The sequence below is a fragment of the Trichomycterus rosablanca genome, chromosome 7, assembly GCF_030014385.1.
Source record: "Trichomycterus rosablanca isolate fTriRos1 chromosome 7, fTriRos1.hap1, whole genome shotgun sequence".
Lineage (NCBI taxonomy): Eukaryota > Metazoa > Chordata > Actinopteri > Siluriformes > Trichomycteridae > Trichomycterus > Trichomycterus rosablanca.
Window position 1 is genome coordinate 6643378 of NC_085994.1, and position 16652 is coordinate 6660029.

The window sequence follows — 16652 nt, forward strand, 5'->3', positions numbered from 1 at the left end:
TGGTCTTTTTTACGCTTGGAAGCCTTTCACAGCAAAGTGTCTGGCAGTGTTAGTTGCCCTGTGACCCTGCCTTCTTTTTTCTTCATGTTATTTTCCTTATATAATTCCTTGTTGTTGAGGTTTACAGATGAATTACAGATTATAATTATTTTTAAGTTACTGTACTTATCTGTTACTTGACCATAAAATATAGTTATATTTTTATATTTTTCTTCTTTGCTGATGAGCCACAGCCAGTAGTACAATTGGGGGTGTAGTGTGCCTTAGCTTACTGGCTAAGAACTCAGTCAGTCAGAAAAGATTTAATTTACATAAAGCCACATAACAAGCCCACCTTCCAGATCGATAGTTAAGCATGTTTGCAGAATCATGTCCTTCTGCTTGGCCATGTATGGCTTGCAAAAGAGGCATGTAGGTCATGTCGGTTCTCTTCACTGCACCTTATTGAGCCTTAATCTGCTCCAGGTGGAGGTGTTTCTATTTTTTACGGTTTCTTCCTCACAGATTTGCCAGCTCCTTAGTTGGAAAACCTGCTTTTTCCTTGAATCCTTGATGCCAGACTTGAGTTGTGTTCTGTCTGCTTAGATGCTTTAACCAAAGTGAGTTACAACTGTGGTAATTACAATCCAAGCAATTGAGTGTTAAAGGCCTTGAAGAGCCCAACAGTGGTAACTTGGCAGATGTGGGGTTTGATTCAGCAAGATTTCGATTTGTCCAGTACCTTAACCTCGAAGCTACTACTCCCTTCAGTGGCGAGGTTTTAGCTACTCTTTCCTATCTGTTACTTGGCCATAAAATATAATGATATTTTTATATTTTTCTTTTTTGCTGATGAGCCACAGCCAGTAGTACAATTGGGGGTGTAGTGTGCCTCAGCTTACTGGCTAAGAACTCAGTCAATCAGAAAAGATTTGATTTACATTAAGCCACATAACAAGCCCACTTGCCATGGAGATCGATAGTTGAGCATGTTTGCAGAATTATGTCATTCTGCTTGGTTATGTAGCTTGCAAAAGAGGCATGTAGGTCATGTAGAACTTCTTCACTGCACCTTATTGAGCCTTAATCCACTCCAGGTGGAGGTGTTTCTATTATTACGGTTTCTTCCTCACAGATTTGTCAGCTCCTTAGTTGGAAAACCTGCTTTTTTCTTGAATCCATGATGTTCAGGTTACATTTACGTTTATCATATGCCATTAACCAAAGTGACCTACAACTGTGGGAATTACAATCCAAGCAATTGAGTGTTAAAGACCTTGCTGAAGAGCCCAACAGTGGCAACTTAGAAGATATGGGCTGTGAACCAGCAACATTTGATTAGTCCAATACCTTAATCTTGAAGCTACCACTGCCCTCAGTGGTGAGGTGCAATCCACCTCATTACACATGGTCAAAAGAGTGTGTGTATGCGAGAGAGAGGGATAATCCCCTTTTAATTAGTGGGTTGGGGTATTTATTCATCCTACAAGCTTACAAAACTAAGCTGCCAAGTGTTGAAGCCTGTAGTGTGTAAAAATCATTCATCCTTAACTAACAAGTTTAAAACTACATCTGGAAGCAAGATCTCAGACTGTTTTGGATCAATGGGTTTTCATGGATTTAATAGTCAAAAACAACACACATGACCCCACAAGAGATCATCTTGCACAATACATTAGTTTGGAAACGTCTACAGGTGATGATGATGCTGCCGGTGTGAACACAGGGTGATGAGCAATCAGTGATTCGGGCGACAAGAGGTGAAAAGTCGCTGCCGCTATGAACACAGGGTTAGAGAATTAGAAGATGTTGGATAATGTCCATAAAACACAAAATATGGCCTTGTAAATGCATAAGTTACAATAATGTCTACTTTAAAATACATAAACGATTATGGATTATTCTCAAACATCTGTGAAACAGGTGCAGCGTCTCTGTCATAAGTGGTATATCAAAAAGTCCCTGTCTTGTCGAGAAGAGGCTTTGAAGTGCTTACGCTAAGAGCTGCACAAGCTGCTCACAAATGTCTCCCCTGTGGCTTTTTGGCCCTTGAAAATGCCTGCTTGTGTGACAGCGCAGTCAGGGGGTGCGTGTGTATCCACCTCGGCCACTTTTCCACCTTTCCAACCTGACGGCTTGACTGCTTTGAAAAGGCCCTCTGTTTTGGAGCCGTACTCATCCCTCATTAATCAGCACCTCTCAGAGGGAGAGAGAGCTAAGACGGGGGGTACGTTACAAATGTTCGGTAAGGGCAAACGTACAAATGTTCAGCCGAGCGAACAACACCTCTGTTTTGTGCACTCACGCACATGCCTACCGCTCCCTGGGGCCCAAGTGCAGCCCACTCAACACTTGCGTGCCCTGGGATTTCACTGACATACACCTAGGGCTGGAGGAGTAAACAGGGTTTTGTGTTTTAATGCCACCCTTGGCTGATTGGTAAACAGCTGGTGTGAATTAGATCGCCTGTTATTGGGTTGAGCTGTGAGGAAATTGGGACTGTGATGGCGCACTCCTATTACTATGTAATTACAGATGAAGAAAAACTATCCCAGAGCAATCTGAACGAAAGGCCTCGCCTAATGCTTTATGGAAGCCATAAGTCTTTAGGTGAATGATGGGTCTTTGGGGTGTAATGTGATACACTTCCCACCGTTTTGCTACTGAGTCATCATAGGCTGCACTCAGATTTCTGGCAAAATTCCTCTCTTTGATGGAATTACCAAAGGTATCGGTCAGAGAAAGTCCTTTTGTAAAGAACTCTGTGGGACCTTAAATCAAGAACGGGAGGAGGAACTGCCAGCACCTTTTTATCCCCCCAATCTGTTTACAGTTTAGGAATCATAAATATATATGGTTGATCCTGTACAGCTGGTCACTGTCTGGAGTTTCTAGGTTAACTCAAACTGAGGCCTCACACAAAACAAGTGCTATGACATCAGGAAAACAAAACCTTAACAAGCTTCTATGTTTTAGTTAGCTAGCTAATGCCTAGTTCACACTACACGATTTTTGCCATGATTTGCCGGCTTGGGAGCAACTCGCAGAGCGCTCGGAGACCGAAGAGAGATATTTAACTTGTCGAATATCTAGATCTGAGTTGCCCGACTGGCAATGAGTACTATGTTGAACAGCCAATGAGAACGCAAGATAAGGGGTGAGGGGAAATGCAGGGGAGAAGTAAAAAGGTGGGACAGGGACATAATATAGTTTATACCGGAATACATCGGCATACACACAAGTATTTCTGACCTTATCGTTCTCTACAAACCATAACGACCAACGATCAGAACGACTCATCTGTTGGCAATCTGCTCTCTTGAAATCGGGCTCAAACCAGTTCGTTTTACACCGGTGCAGTTTTTGGCACTTTATCTTTTCCTAGCTGGTGTGGCCATCACGACAAAACAGCCCTGGATGAGTGAGCTGTACCAAATGTGGCATCCTGGCCCTTTCCAGAGTGGGCTCTGCTTTTGGACATGGGGCATGGCATGGGGTTCGCTGTGCCAGTTTGTGGTGCAGGGTTCAAGTCATTAATTGGTGTCCCCAGCTTGTTCTGGGTTTTCTTTTTTCTCTCTTTGTCTGGGAATTTGGTTGTCACAGGTGATTTTAGCGGCCTGCCTCATATACAACCAGTTTTTTTCTACTCTGTTCCTTTTCTATCCACATTCTACATTACGGGCTGTGAATGTTTTGTCTTTGATTTGTTACTTTGTTTATGTTATTTTGGGGGTGCTAGGGTTATTTGGGAAGGGGGTGTTGTCATGGTTACAGTATCATGTTTTTCTACCTTGCCATTTATGCAGATGAATGACGTGTCAGTTCCTCCTTACTGACAGTCACCTTTGTTCAGCACTTATGTGCTCCTGGTGGAAGTGTTTCTATTTATAACAGTTTCTTCCTCACAGAGTTGCCAACTCTTCTGTTGGCAATCTGCTCTCCTGAAATCGGGCTCAAACCAGTTCGGTTGTACACTGGTGCAGTTGTTGGCACTTTATCTTTTCCGAGCTGATGTGGCCATCACGACAAAACAGCCCTGAATGAGTGAGCTGTCCTAGATGTGGCATCCTGGCCCTTTCCAGAGTGGGCACTTTTGGACCTTTTTGATCACGTCCCCACTTTCTGAACATGCGCTGTACCAGTTTGTGGTGTGGGGTGCAACTCATTTATTGGTGTCCCCAGCTTGTTCTGGGTTTTCTTTTTCCTCTCTTTGTCTGAGAATGTGGTTGTCACATGTGATTTGAGCCACCTGCCTCATATACAACCAGTTTTTATTTCTTATTTCTGTAGTTATTTTGGTCACTGCATGTAATTGGGTGGGGTGCACATGGAACATAGTCTGTCTCTCCATAAGCGATGTGCTCTGTGTAGAAACCCACCACTGGCAGGTGAAAAGAAGTGACCAACAGCTGGACATGTCAGAGGGGCCGTGCATATTGTCTGTGGCTCTCCCTGGTCAGAAAAGCGTGGGTTCAAGCGGCAGTAGGTCTACAAAATGGGGGGAATTAGAGGAGGAAATGTTATTTCTAAGAAACTATGAAATGACATGGTTCTCTCTGCAGGCTTTCTAATGCCACAGTTTCTGTTCATTTAGATTCAGACCTTTAATTAGGTTTTTGGTTTGAGCCTCTAAAATTTCATGTAGCAGAAACTTTAAATGTGCCCAGACTTTAGCATGACCTTTTACACTGGTTATTAGAAAACTTTTTCCACCAAGAAAGGAACAGCATATGAAATTACCTGTTAAGTTTCCAGAAGGTTCCAGATTTAGCAGTCATACTTTATACAGAGGCAGTGGTAGCTCAGTGGTTGAAGGCCAAACAGGAGTTTTGCATATGTCCTGTACACGCAAGTGTCGCAAGTTGCCACTATCGGGTCCTTGAACAAGGAATTGCTCAAGTTGTATTCAGTCTTGTAAGTTGCTTTGGATAAAAGCATCTGCTTAATGCTCTAAATGTAAATACTTCTTGGCAAGTGTCAAGAGCAAGAAAATCTTTTATAATTAACTTCTTAATACCCTTTATACATGAAAGCATGGCTTAATATGTTGTTAAATACAGATTTGTTCTCAGCATGACTGGTGTTCAATACCTCACATTTATTTTGTAATATTATTATTATTATTCAAACTTTTAGTAATGTCTTCATACAAATGTATATTTTGATGTGACCTCCAGCCAATCTCCAATTGACCAAAAAAAATGTACATAGTGTACATAGTTAATATAGGTGGCATAAAATAATATCATATATAATGCAATGTAATGCATTTTCTTATTCATTTCATATGATTAGCAGCTTCATGATAGCCATGGATGCTGTGAGTGTATAATGTGCATATATATATTTATACGATGGATCCTCAGAAAGTTTCCTCAATTTTATATTTTGGTTGGAAACTGTGAGGGCAGAAGGAATAGTAATTGGTCGTGTCTATGAGACTGAGAGAGCTTATAGTCCAGATTTAGCGCCATCTGATTTCCATTTTTTTGGACGCTCAAGGAAGCTTTAAGGGGAAGAAGATTTTTATGTGATGATGATATGAAAGCAGCGCTGTATCAGTGGCTACGCGCTCAACCAAAAACATTTTTTGCTGATGGCATTAAAAAGTTGGTACAAGGCTGGAAAAATGCATCGTAACGTGACTGTAGAAAAGTGATGTTGTTTGTTTCACTCACAACAAGGGACATTTTGGAGTTGGCAAATCCACCTGCTTTCATGTTTTAAATGTGAAATAAAACCAACTATAAGTAAACAGGCAAACATGCCACACTCATGTGTACAGTACACTTATAAAGCAAAAATCATCCAGTAATTAATCTGCTTTTTCCAAGAGGAGTCTGCCTCCTAGTTTGAATATCATTGTTTTAGGGACTTTAAGTGTGGTTATGTGGTTGCAACTCACCTGTAATGTTTGCTTCTCTTTCTGCAGATGGACTCATTGGATGCCCTTGGGGACGAGATCAGTGGGATGGCCCGCTGCCCATATGATGCCAAGCATGCCAATATGGCTTTGTTTGCTGGTAAGCCATCTGAACAAATGTTACCACACAATTAACTGTATTATTGGTTGCATGAGGATAATATAATTTATAATAATGTAATAATTACAGTTCATGCCATAGATTTCAATATAGATCCTGATATTTATAAAGCATGTGAGAAATACAGTAAAATCTGAGTTCATTTGAGCTTGTAGGCACAAATACTTCAACACTTGCTCTCTGTTTCTGTGGAGATCATGTTGCTTGGCAGTCCTCACCAGTGGGTCAGTTTGGAAACACATGAAACTATTGTGGTAGTAGCAAAAAATGATGGAATCCTCCACATAAAGTGTGATTAAAAATAACTCCCGAGATGGAAAACCCATATGAGTCACGTCTTAGTTAGTGGCTTAAGAAAGCCGTCCAATATGAGGTCTGCAGAAGTGATTCATTCTCAAAGTCATAGTTACACTTAATTCAATATTACCATCGTAGTTTTGTTTTGGAAGGAAGAGAAACGTTTGACTATGACTCATTAATTTTTACTTTAATTTTAAGCTTCTCCTGTTGAAATAGATGGTTCTTAGTATTTTTCCTGGCCCTTGAATCTGTGTGTGTGTGAGGGCACATTTGTGTACATGTGTGATTGTTTTGAGTTACTATGAGTTTGTCACTGTGATGTTTTACAGTTACTGGTTTTGGTTTGGCCTTCTCTGGTCTGTGGAATCTTTTCGTGTGTTTGTAAGCTTTGTGTGACTGAGGCAAAAACAGTGTCATTATTTCTCCTCTGGTTTTCTTTACAGATGGAAAGTTGTACTCTGCTACGGTCACTGACTTTCTGGCGATTGATGCTGTCATTTATCGCAGCCTGGGAGACAGTCCGACCCTGCGCACAGTCAAGCACGATTCAAAATGGTTAAAAGGTGAGGAGTGAATAGACGGGGTGAGCGTTATTACACATCTTTAGTTGGTACGTTAGTTTGGGTTAGGTTAAGGAACATTAACTTTTCATTATCAGACTTGTTAAAACACGAAACGTGACCTTGCACTAGCAAGACTGCTGCAGTAGTTTAGTCTTAGTCTGAGTTTAATCTTTTAATATATTTTCTTATCATCTAGAGTAAACAAGTATACAAATGAGCTGGTCATTTTATTGATAATTATTGTTAATAAAAATAAACTGTTGGCTCACATTTTAAACTAATAACAATAGACAACATATATGGTTTTCCACTTATTCCACTTTAGAATTAAAACCCTGCTAAAAACAACACACACCAGCAGGTCTTGGTGGTAATTAGCATTTGCTAAGTTTTAGACATGTTGATGCAAGTTATTACCGGTGACTGACCACAAAACCTGCAATTACAAGTTTAAACCAGTAATGATGAGTATTTAGCAAAAGAAAATGGGATTAGGGATTACATACAATAATTCAGCCTACATTTAACAATACCATCTAGTCTCCAAAACTGAAATTACAAGTGCCTGATTTATTTGATGTTAGTTAAACATGTAAAATAAATAACAGTGATTTATGTAGGTAAGCTTGCTCACTGGCTAATTAGCCTAGCTAACATTGGTCCTGGGTAAAACTGTTGAAACAACTCTGCATCAGCTTTTAATTAATTTAATTAAAACAAGGCAGAATCACAATTTTTCTTGTGTTCAAGAAATGATGTGTTCAAGTTCAGTACTTTAAAGAAATTGCGTTTGTTCTCCTTTGCAGAGCCGTACTTTGTTCAGGCAGTGGATTATGGGGATTTCATTTACTTCTTCTTTCGGGAGATTGCCATGGAATACAACAGCATAGGAAAGGTGAGGAGTCTGTTTGTTATATGATTTTTTTTCAGAACATATTTAATGCGCAGCATTTCCTAACTAAACAGCACAAACACAAAACAAAGGCATTTACAGGCAGACAGGAAGGCTACGTCTGAAATATCTAAGAGGGTGTTCACAAAAAGGTCAGCCAGTTTCAAAAAAGGAAAAAACACTCAGGATGCTGGAACTAAAAATAACCCAGACCTCCGCTGGTATTGTTCAGATTGCTAAAAAGCCAGACATAGTTCACTGGTGCTAACACTGAACTCTTGTACAATAAAAAAAGAAATAAATATATCTTATATAATAAATCTCACATCTTTATGTCTGTTTATAGGGTGCATAGTGTTTCGTTAAAGAGCGGTAGGTTACATGTAGAGTGAGCACCTGCTATTAATAAAGCTTGTAGCATTAATAGTAAGAAAACATGGTAAAGATTATTGATATTACTTTTATTATTTCACTATGACGACATGCTGACAGGTTCTAAATAAATGGAAATATGTGCCAGGTCTTTGTATTGTAGAAAGGTGGTAATAATTTAGGGCCCCAAGCGGTCCATTCCAGCTGTAAAGCATCAAGGTTTGAGTACAACGAAATGTGTAAAACGAAGAATATTTTAAACGGTCAAGTCAGATGCTGTGACATTAAATGATGACAGCTGTTTAAATCTGGAGTCTCAAGATGGTTAAACAAAACCCAGTTAAGCCACAAGTTCACTAGTTTTTATCTATCAGATATTTCGTTTTAGATCACATACCCTTTCTAGCCTGCAATGTAAATGAGTTATAATTATATATACAATTATTAATGCAATAATTTATTATTTATGAACATAAATTATTTAGTATATTTTGTGTGTATGTTAAATATTTTCCAAATAATTTTGAATATTTAACAAATAATTTTGAATTTGAATTATTCTATTTATTTAATTAATGTATTTAATTACACAGTGCTGTACTATAATACTTGTGTACTTTAATACTTTTAGCTTTAATGTATCTTGAGCTGCTGTAATAACTGACTTGGGATTAATAAAGTTGTCTATCTATCTGTCTGTCTGTCTGTCTGTCTGTCTGTCTGTCTGTCTCTATCTATCTATCTATCTATCTATCTATCTATCTATCTATCTATCTATCTATCTATCTATCTATCCATCTATCTATCTTAGTGGTATGTCAAGATATTTCCTCTGTTTTTTGAAAGTATTTTTGGTGATTTTACAGGTGGTTTTCCCCCGAGTGGCCCGTGTATGTAAGAACGACCGGGGTGGCTCGCAGCGCGTGCTGGAGAAACAGTGGACGTCGTTCCTCAAGGCTCGCCTCAACTGCTCTATCCCGGGAGATTCCCACTTCTACTTCAACATCCTGCAGGCGGTTACTGAAGTGATCCACATCAACGGCCGTGATGTCATAATGGCCACTTTCTCTACACCTTCTAATAGGTACATTGTTTTCTAATGCACATACCAAATCAGAAATATAATAAATGGAGATTAAATGTATTTCTTTATAAAACTTAGAATCAAAAGCCAAGTTAGAAGAGATAAGCTGATATATTAGACAATTCCCATGTTATTGCAGTTTGTACTGGTGCTACTGAGCTTGCTTAAATAGGCCAAACAGCTAGACTAGGAAAATTCCAGTGAGGTTTTTCAGTAATAAATCACAGCATGTATGATGAATCCTTATTGACTGGATGTTTTAGCCATATAGCGGGTATGAATTAGTCATAAATCTGGGCAACTACTGACAATGTGCCAGTTCTGTTTCGTAAGCCACATATTTCTGGTATATTACTCAGAGTTTTAGCTGCTGGGGGTTAACTGAATCCCATCTCTGTGGCCATCACAATTCTGTCCTTGTATTCGCTGTTCATTTCTCAGAAACTGACTCGGTGAAGAAATAGTTTTGATATGTACACATAAGCGACTATCTGCAGGCGTAATTACCGTATGTCTTTTGGCTCGTCTATAGCATTCCAGGCTCGGCTGTGTGCGCCTACGACATGGCGGACATCGCCGCAGTCTTGACTGGACGCTTTAAAGAGCAGAAGTCACCAGAATCAACCTGGACCCCTGTGTCTGAGGAGAAGGTGCCCAAACCCAGGTATTTATCTGCATGTTTATATTCACAGTTGTCAAGCCTACCAGAAATGATATTAATAATATTGGAGATGGCAGCACGTGGGAAATGCTTCACTTTCACCAAATCCACTATGACGCACCAAACAACAAGGCATTGTGCAGTTGAGTAATTAGCATTAATTTTGGGATTCCATGACGTGGCGCCAACTGCAGCTATGAATATTTACAACTGACTTAAGTAGACGTTATGTATGTCTTATAAATGAATCATGCCCACTTTGGCTAATCCTTTTAAATAACATTGAATTTGCAGGCTTTGAAACAGTGAGAGAGAGAAAGAAGTGCAAATCAGCAAATGAGGCATGAGCTCATTTTCCAGATGGCTAATTTTCCAAAAGCTCTAGCCAGCCTGGTCAATCTTTGTCCTCTGTCCCCCTAATTATCACACCAAGGAGCTAGCGACATTCCCTCTGAAATAGCATTTTACGAGCAGAAAGATCTGGGGAAGACGACCGCAAACACTTTTCTAGCTTCCATATGGTTTGTCACAGTGTCAAGTGTAACGAGACTATCACTGATGCTGATTAGCATTAAATTATGTGTTTGTGGGGAACAAGGTCAGGTGTTAATGAGCGTTAAAGCACTAGCTCTTTTTCTGTTTAATCTATATTTTATCACTACAGGGAAAGTGCTTCAACAGATGCCTTTTCTTTGAGAGAGAGAGAGAGGCACCACATGTTGCTTGTACTGTATAATTAAAACACAGCCGAGCTGAATGAAAATACCATGTGATTATACACTGATCAGCCATAACATTAAAACCATTAATTTTATCAGCTCCACTTACCATATAGAAGCACTTTGTAGTTCTACGTACAATTACTGACTGTAGTCCATCTGTTTCTCTCCATACCTTTTTAACCTGCTTTTACCCTGTTCTTCAATGGTCAGGACCCCCAGTTATAATTTGGCAAGGTATTATTTGTGTGGTGGATCATTCTCAGCACTGCAGTGACACTGACATGTTGGTGGTGTGTTAGTGTGTGTTGTGCTGGTATGAGAGGATCAGACAGTTAAATACAGTGTCCACTTACTGTCCACTCTATTAGACGCTCCTACCTAGTTGGTCCACCTTGTAGATGTAAAGTCAGAGACGATCGCTCATCTATTGCTGCTGTTTGAGTTGGTCACCTTCTAGACCTTCATCAGTGGTCACAGGACGCTGGACGCTGTTGGCTGGATATTTGTGGTTGGTGGACTATTTTCAGACCAGCAGTGACAATGAGGTGTTTAAAAACTCCAGCAGCGCTGCTGTGTCTTATCCACTCATACACTCAACACACACTAACACACCACCACCATGTCAGTGTCACTGCAGTGCTGAGAATGATCCACCACACAAATAATATTTGCTCTGTGGGGGTCCTGTGGGGGTCCTGACCATTGAAGAACAGGGTAAAAGCAGGCTAAAAAAGTATGTAGAGGAACAGACGGACTACAGTCAGTAATTGTAGAACTACAAAGTGCTTTTATATGGTAAGTGGAGCTGATAAAATGGACAGTGAGTGAAGAAACAAGGAGGTGGTTTTAATGTTAACTATACATATATAGTGATATACCTGGACTATATTATAACTTGGCTCGGGCCTTAAAAGGAAGTGGAAAAGATTTGCCCATAAATACATGGGAAAGAATAACCGCATTTAAATGTACACCTCTCATTCACATTATGGAAATATCTGTGAAAAGTGAACTTGCGAGTTTAAAATTGAGGTTGCCAGATTTTTTCCTCTAGTTCTTAGGGCATGAACTTCTAGGTTTTTTTCCCTAGTGCAGGTAAAAAGATGCAGTCGGCTACTGCACACGTGTCAGAGGGGGCGCTCCTCAGTCAGCAGTGGAGGGTAGTATTGGTACAGAGGGAGCGTAATGCAATCAGGGTAATTGGATACGACTAGATTAGGGAGAAAATGGGGGGGGGGGTAATAATAATAATGAATACAGACTTCAAACAGTATTTTGTGACTTTTGTGTGTATTTTATATCACACTTAACATTACATCAGACATAACACTGACTTCTATTGTGCCGAGCAAAAGGACAGGGCTTACAGCAGTGGCGGCTGCTGGTCTTTCAAAGAGGGGAAGCTCATTGTCGGCTTACATCATAAAATTTGTCAATTTATTTATACGAGTCAGTCGATTTGTGATAAGTAGCTGATTCTGAACGAACTCATCTTCGAGATGAACGTGTTCTAACGCATTTGTAGTCAATGAAATGTTAAAACAACTGTACATATTGACATTTTAGGCGAAGCTGAGCTTCCCTTGCAGTCTTAAAGAAATCACCACTGGCTTACAGTAATACCGCTTATGCTGCAGGGGATGTTGCATAGGGGAAAAGCTCAAATCTATATTGCTATTCAATTTTATTCAATCACATTTAAATGAATATTTATTATATTTATCTAATGTAAATCTTTGGCTTTGCTCAATAGCTTTTTTAAAGAAAAGTAGATATTTAAATCAATTTAAGCGCTTGATATTGTAATTATTTATTTAATGTTTAGTATAAACCACCTCATCCTGGTACCCTTTTTCCACCCTTGTTGCTAATCAGGCCAGGCTGTTGTGCTGGAACACCATCTGCGGAGAAGTTCAAGGTGTCCAACGAGTTCCCAGATGACACGCTAAACTTCATCAAGATGCACCCGCTAATGGATGAGGCCGTGCCCTCTATTGCCAACCGGCCCTGGTTTCTAAAGACGATGGTTCGGTGAGAGCTCACATCGCATCAGCTTCCAACTATTAATGAGACCCAGTGGTCATATTGTATGCGTGTTGAATATTTATAATATTTATTAGAATTGCTGGGGCAAGTTGCTAAGTAAACCTTCTGAAAAGAGCAAATACAGTTGAAGTAAAATGTTTGTGAATTATTTCCAGTTTAGAGTTTCTGGGTCCTGGGTTCGATCCCCAGGTGGGGCGGTTCGGGTCGGTTTCCCCCCACAGTCCAAAAGCATGCAGTCAGGTTAACTGGAGACACTGAATTGCCCTATAAGTGAATGGGTGTGTGCATGAGTGTGTGTGTGTGTGTGTGTGTGTATGTGTGTTTGCCCTGCGATGGACTGGTGCCCCGTCCAGGGTGTTACTTTGTGCCTTGCGCCCATTGAAAAGCTGGGATAGCCGTGACCATGATTGGACAAGCGGTTAAGACAGTGAGTGAGTTAGTGAGTTTTCTGCATTAACTACTCAACCTGCTTTAGCAATAATAGTGTTATAATAATAATGTTATAGTAATGATAAACCTGTAGCTGCCCGGAAGACCTGGGGGAAGGCTCTTTTCTGTTCCAGCATGACTCTGCCACAGTGCAGAAAAACTCTATGCCTTTAAGAAACCTACAGAGAGCCTTGACCTCAGCCCCAGTGAACAGCTTTGGAATAAACTGAAACATCAGTTGAGGTTTTCGTGACCAACATAAGTGTTCAGCCATATGAATTCTCACACACATTTCCACAGACTACTTTAAAGTCTTGTGTGAAGCATTCTCAACAGTGTGGCTCTTGTTATAGCTGAAAAGATCACATAGAGTTCACACTAATTGTTTAATACCATTAGTTTTTGATATAGTATGTCTGACAAGAACATGGTCAGGTGTTCTCTAGTTTATCTCTTTTTCTTTAGATAAACAGACTCTAATAGGACAGTCTCTAAATACCTCTACAACCACACTTTCTTTCTTATTTTCAATTTTCCAATCAGTTCTATTGACTGGAACAGCTAGGTCTCAGAAACGGCATTAGCAGACTGTAAAGGACTAATCAGTTTAACAGAATTAAGACTTAAATTAATCCATTATTAGTTTGGGCATAATTAGTTTGTTAATGAAGATCAGATAACATGTCATGTGTAATTATTGCTTACATCTAGATACTTGGCTTGCTAATTGGAACCGTGTGCTTCAGTCAGCGGTCTGATTTCTTGTACAAGTGCTGAGCTGTAGATTTAAAATCCAAAAATTAAAAGGAGATTTGAAAATGTTTACGTCTGCTGATTCACCCCCTTTTGTTTCTCTAGATATCGGCTCACTCGGATAGCAGTGGATAACGCTGCCGGACCTTATCGCAACTACACCATTGTCTTTCTGGGGTCAGAAAGGGGCATCATCCTCAAGTTTCTGGCAAAAATCAGCGGCGACTTTCTGAACGACAGCCTCTTTCTGGAGGAGCTGAGCATCTACAACCCAGAGAAGTATGTACAGCAGTACCTTGTAACTCAACGTCCCCTAAGCTCAAAATTTGTACCCTTAAACTCAACATTTACCTTAAACTCAACGTGTTCAGTTTGTTTTTTAAAAATGTATTTATTTAATTTCAAATTAACAATGAACAGTCGCTTTGTTTAGCGTTTGGCTTGAGCGGTGCGGTGCTTAAATACGTCATCAAAGTGTGAATGTGAGACGAATCTCAGCATTTGTGTGGAATAACCATCAGATTCACTCTGAAAGCTCCACATGTATCAGTGTTTATCTGGATTTTTGCTCACTGTTTCACTTTTAAACTTGTGTTAAAGCTCGAGGTTCTAAGAAATTGTAAGAATCAGCTTTTTGTTTCACTCACTCACTCACTCACTCACTCACTGTCTCAACCGCTTATCCAGTGAGGGTCGTGGGGGGGGGGGCTGCTGCTGGAGCCTATGCTAGCTTTTCAATGGGCGCAAGGCACACAGTAAGACCCTGGACGAGGCGAAGTCCATCGCAAGGCAGACACACACACACATATACACACACCTATTCACATATAGGGCAATTTAGTGTCTCCTATTAACCTGACTGCATGTTTTTGGACTGTGGGAGGAAACCGGAGCACCCGGAGGAAACCCACGCAGACACAGGGAGAACATGCAAACTCCACAGAAAGGACCCGGACCGCCCCGCCTGGGGATCGAACCCAGGACCTTCTTGCTGTGAGGCGACAGTGCTACCCACCGAGCCACAGTGCCGCCGCTTTTTATTTCAGTGTTGTTTATATTATATTTGTGTTATTTTCAGTGTATAAGTATTATTTTACATTAGCCTAAAATATATGCAAGTCCACGGGACCATGGAACGCATTAACAGGTTTCCCATACATCCTTATGGAAAAAATTACCTTAAAACTCAACGCCTTTTAAACTCAATGCCATTCCCAGAACCAATTGATGTTGAGTTTCAAGCTACCACTGTATTCTATAAGAAATGTATTTCTCAATCACCCGGCTGATCGTTTAAACCACATCAGTATTAGGTTACTCTCCCTCAAGTATGACGAGTGAAATTAAAGAGAGCAGAGTACAACCAGTAAAACTTTTGCAGATGGCCCACCACCACCACAGATCCAGTCGGACGTATGATAAATGATTAAAAATCATTATTCATGGCTGGTTTGAAGTGGGGGTCGGATCAGTCCCTTAAAGCCTGCCGGAGATGCCCTCACTTTTTAAAATGTGATATGAAGTCCCAGCCATGCCGCTTGTGGGTTGAATAGTGAGATGGTGACCAAAGAAAATGAACAGATGAAAAAGCTGAGAGGAAAGAGAGGAGTTGGCGGCGATGAGGGATTTGAAAGGAATACTCTCATGGTTTCCAACTTAATCTCTGCCTGCCACATCTGTAGCATATGAGCAGATACCATCATAAATCTTCTTTAATGTGTTCTTTGTATATAAAAAATATTGTACATCCTACCAAACCGCCAGCTTAAAGGAGGTTTTGGGACCATTCAGTAAATGTCAAAACAATTTTGTTGAAAACTTTCTTGAGTAAAAAAGATTAGCTGGAAAAAGTCTTTCATATCCTGATTCTTTAAATAATTGGTCATGCGGGTCCATATTTTGGTTCCCTTTTGAGTTTAGGAAAATGACCTGTCTAGCTCATATCTGTGAAAATTCCACTACTTTAATGCTTGTAGCTTTACACACATTTATTTAATTCAGTGGCTTGAAAAACTCTTGTTTTTAAAACCCCTAAAAACATTGGACAATATGAACTTTATGCCTTTGTAGTGAAGCGGTGTTTTATGTTTGCCCATCACCACTGAGATCTGGATTAAAATCTCTGGCTTTGGGGCCGCTCAGGTGGCACAGCGGTAAAAACACACGCTGGAACCAGAGCTGGGATCTCGAATACATCGTATGGAATCTCAGCTCTGCCTGCCGGCTGGGCTGAGCGGCCACTTGAACAACAATTGGCCTGTTGTTTAGATATGGCTGGGATTAGGTCGGATAGGGTCTCTCTCTCATAACTAATGCAATTACGAACTCTGCTGGCTGATTGATGGCGCCTGCACAGAGATGAGAAAAGGGTGCTCTCGGGGTGTGTCTCTCCGTACACAGTGCTGAGCTGCACTGCACTCGTCAAAGTAGGTGATAAGATGCATACGGCATGATGCCCACGTGTCAATCAGAGCAGGGATCGGCATTGGTGGAGAGGAAGCATGACGCAATCGGGCAATTGGACGTTCTAAAAGGGAGAAAAAGGGGAGAAAATGCATAAATAAAATATATTTTTAAAAAATCTCTGGCTTTGTCTATGGAAGGATTAGGGCCCAGTTTTCTTGCCCAATGGGTAGGTAGTTTGGCCATCCCTCCTCCTCAGACATTGCCAATCAACCCAGCTGGCCGATAGCACAGATGAGATGGACCTGGATCTCAAAGGCACTATAGGCTGGCAGTATAAACCATTGTGCTACCCAAGCGCCTAGCCTTCCCACTACAGGGAGACGTGTTAATGTTATTGTGTC

General features: G+C 40.5%; 1 protein-coding gene across 1 annotated transcript in view; it reads left to right on the forward strand.

Annotated features, from left to right (window-relative positions):
• Positions 1-16652, forward strand: part of sema6a (sema domain, transmembrane domain (TM), and cytoplasmic domain, (semaphorin) 6A) — a 137035-nt gene that overhangs the window by 83509 nt on the left and 36874 nt on the right. The window contains exons 7-13 of the mRNA XM_062998315.1: positions 5912-6002; positions 6767-6886; positions 7693-7781; positions 9017-9234; positions 9767-9898; positions 12493-12648; positions 13951-14124. Of these exons, the coding sequence (XP_062854385.1) occupies positions 5912-6002; positions 6767-6886; positions 7693-7781; positions 9017-9234; positions 9767-9898; positions 12493-12648; positions 13951-14124 (980 nt within the window). The remainder of the gene's footprint in view (positions 1-5911; positions 6003-6766; positions 6887-7692; positions 7782-9016; positions 9235-9766; positions 9899-12492; positions 12649-13950; positions 14125-16652) is intronic.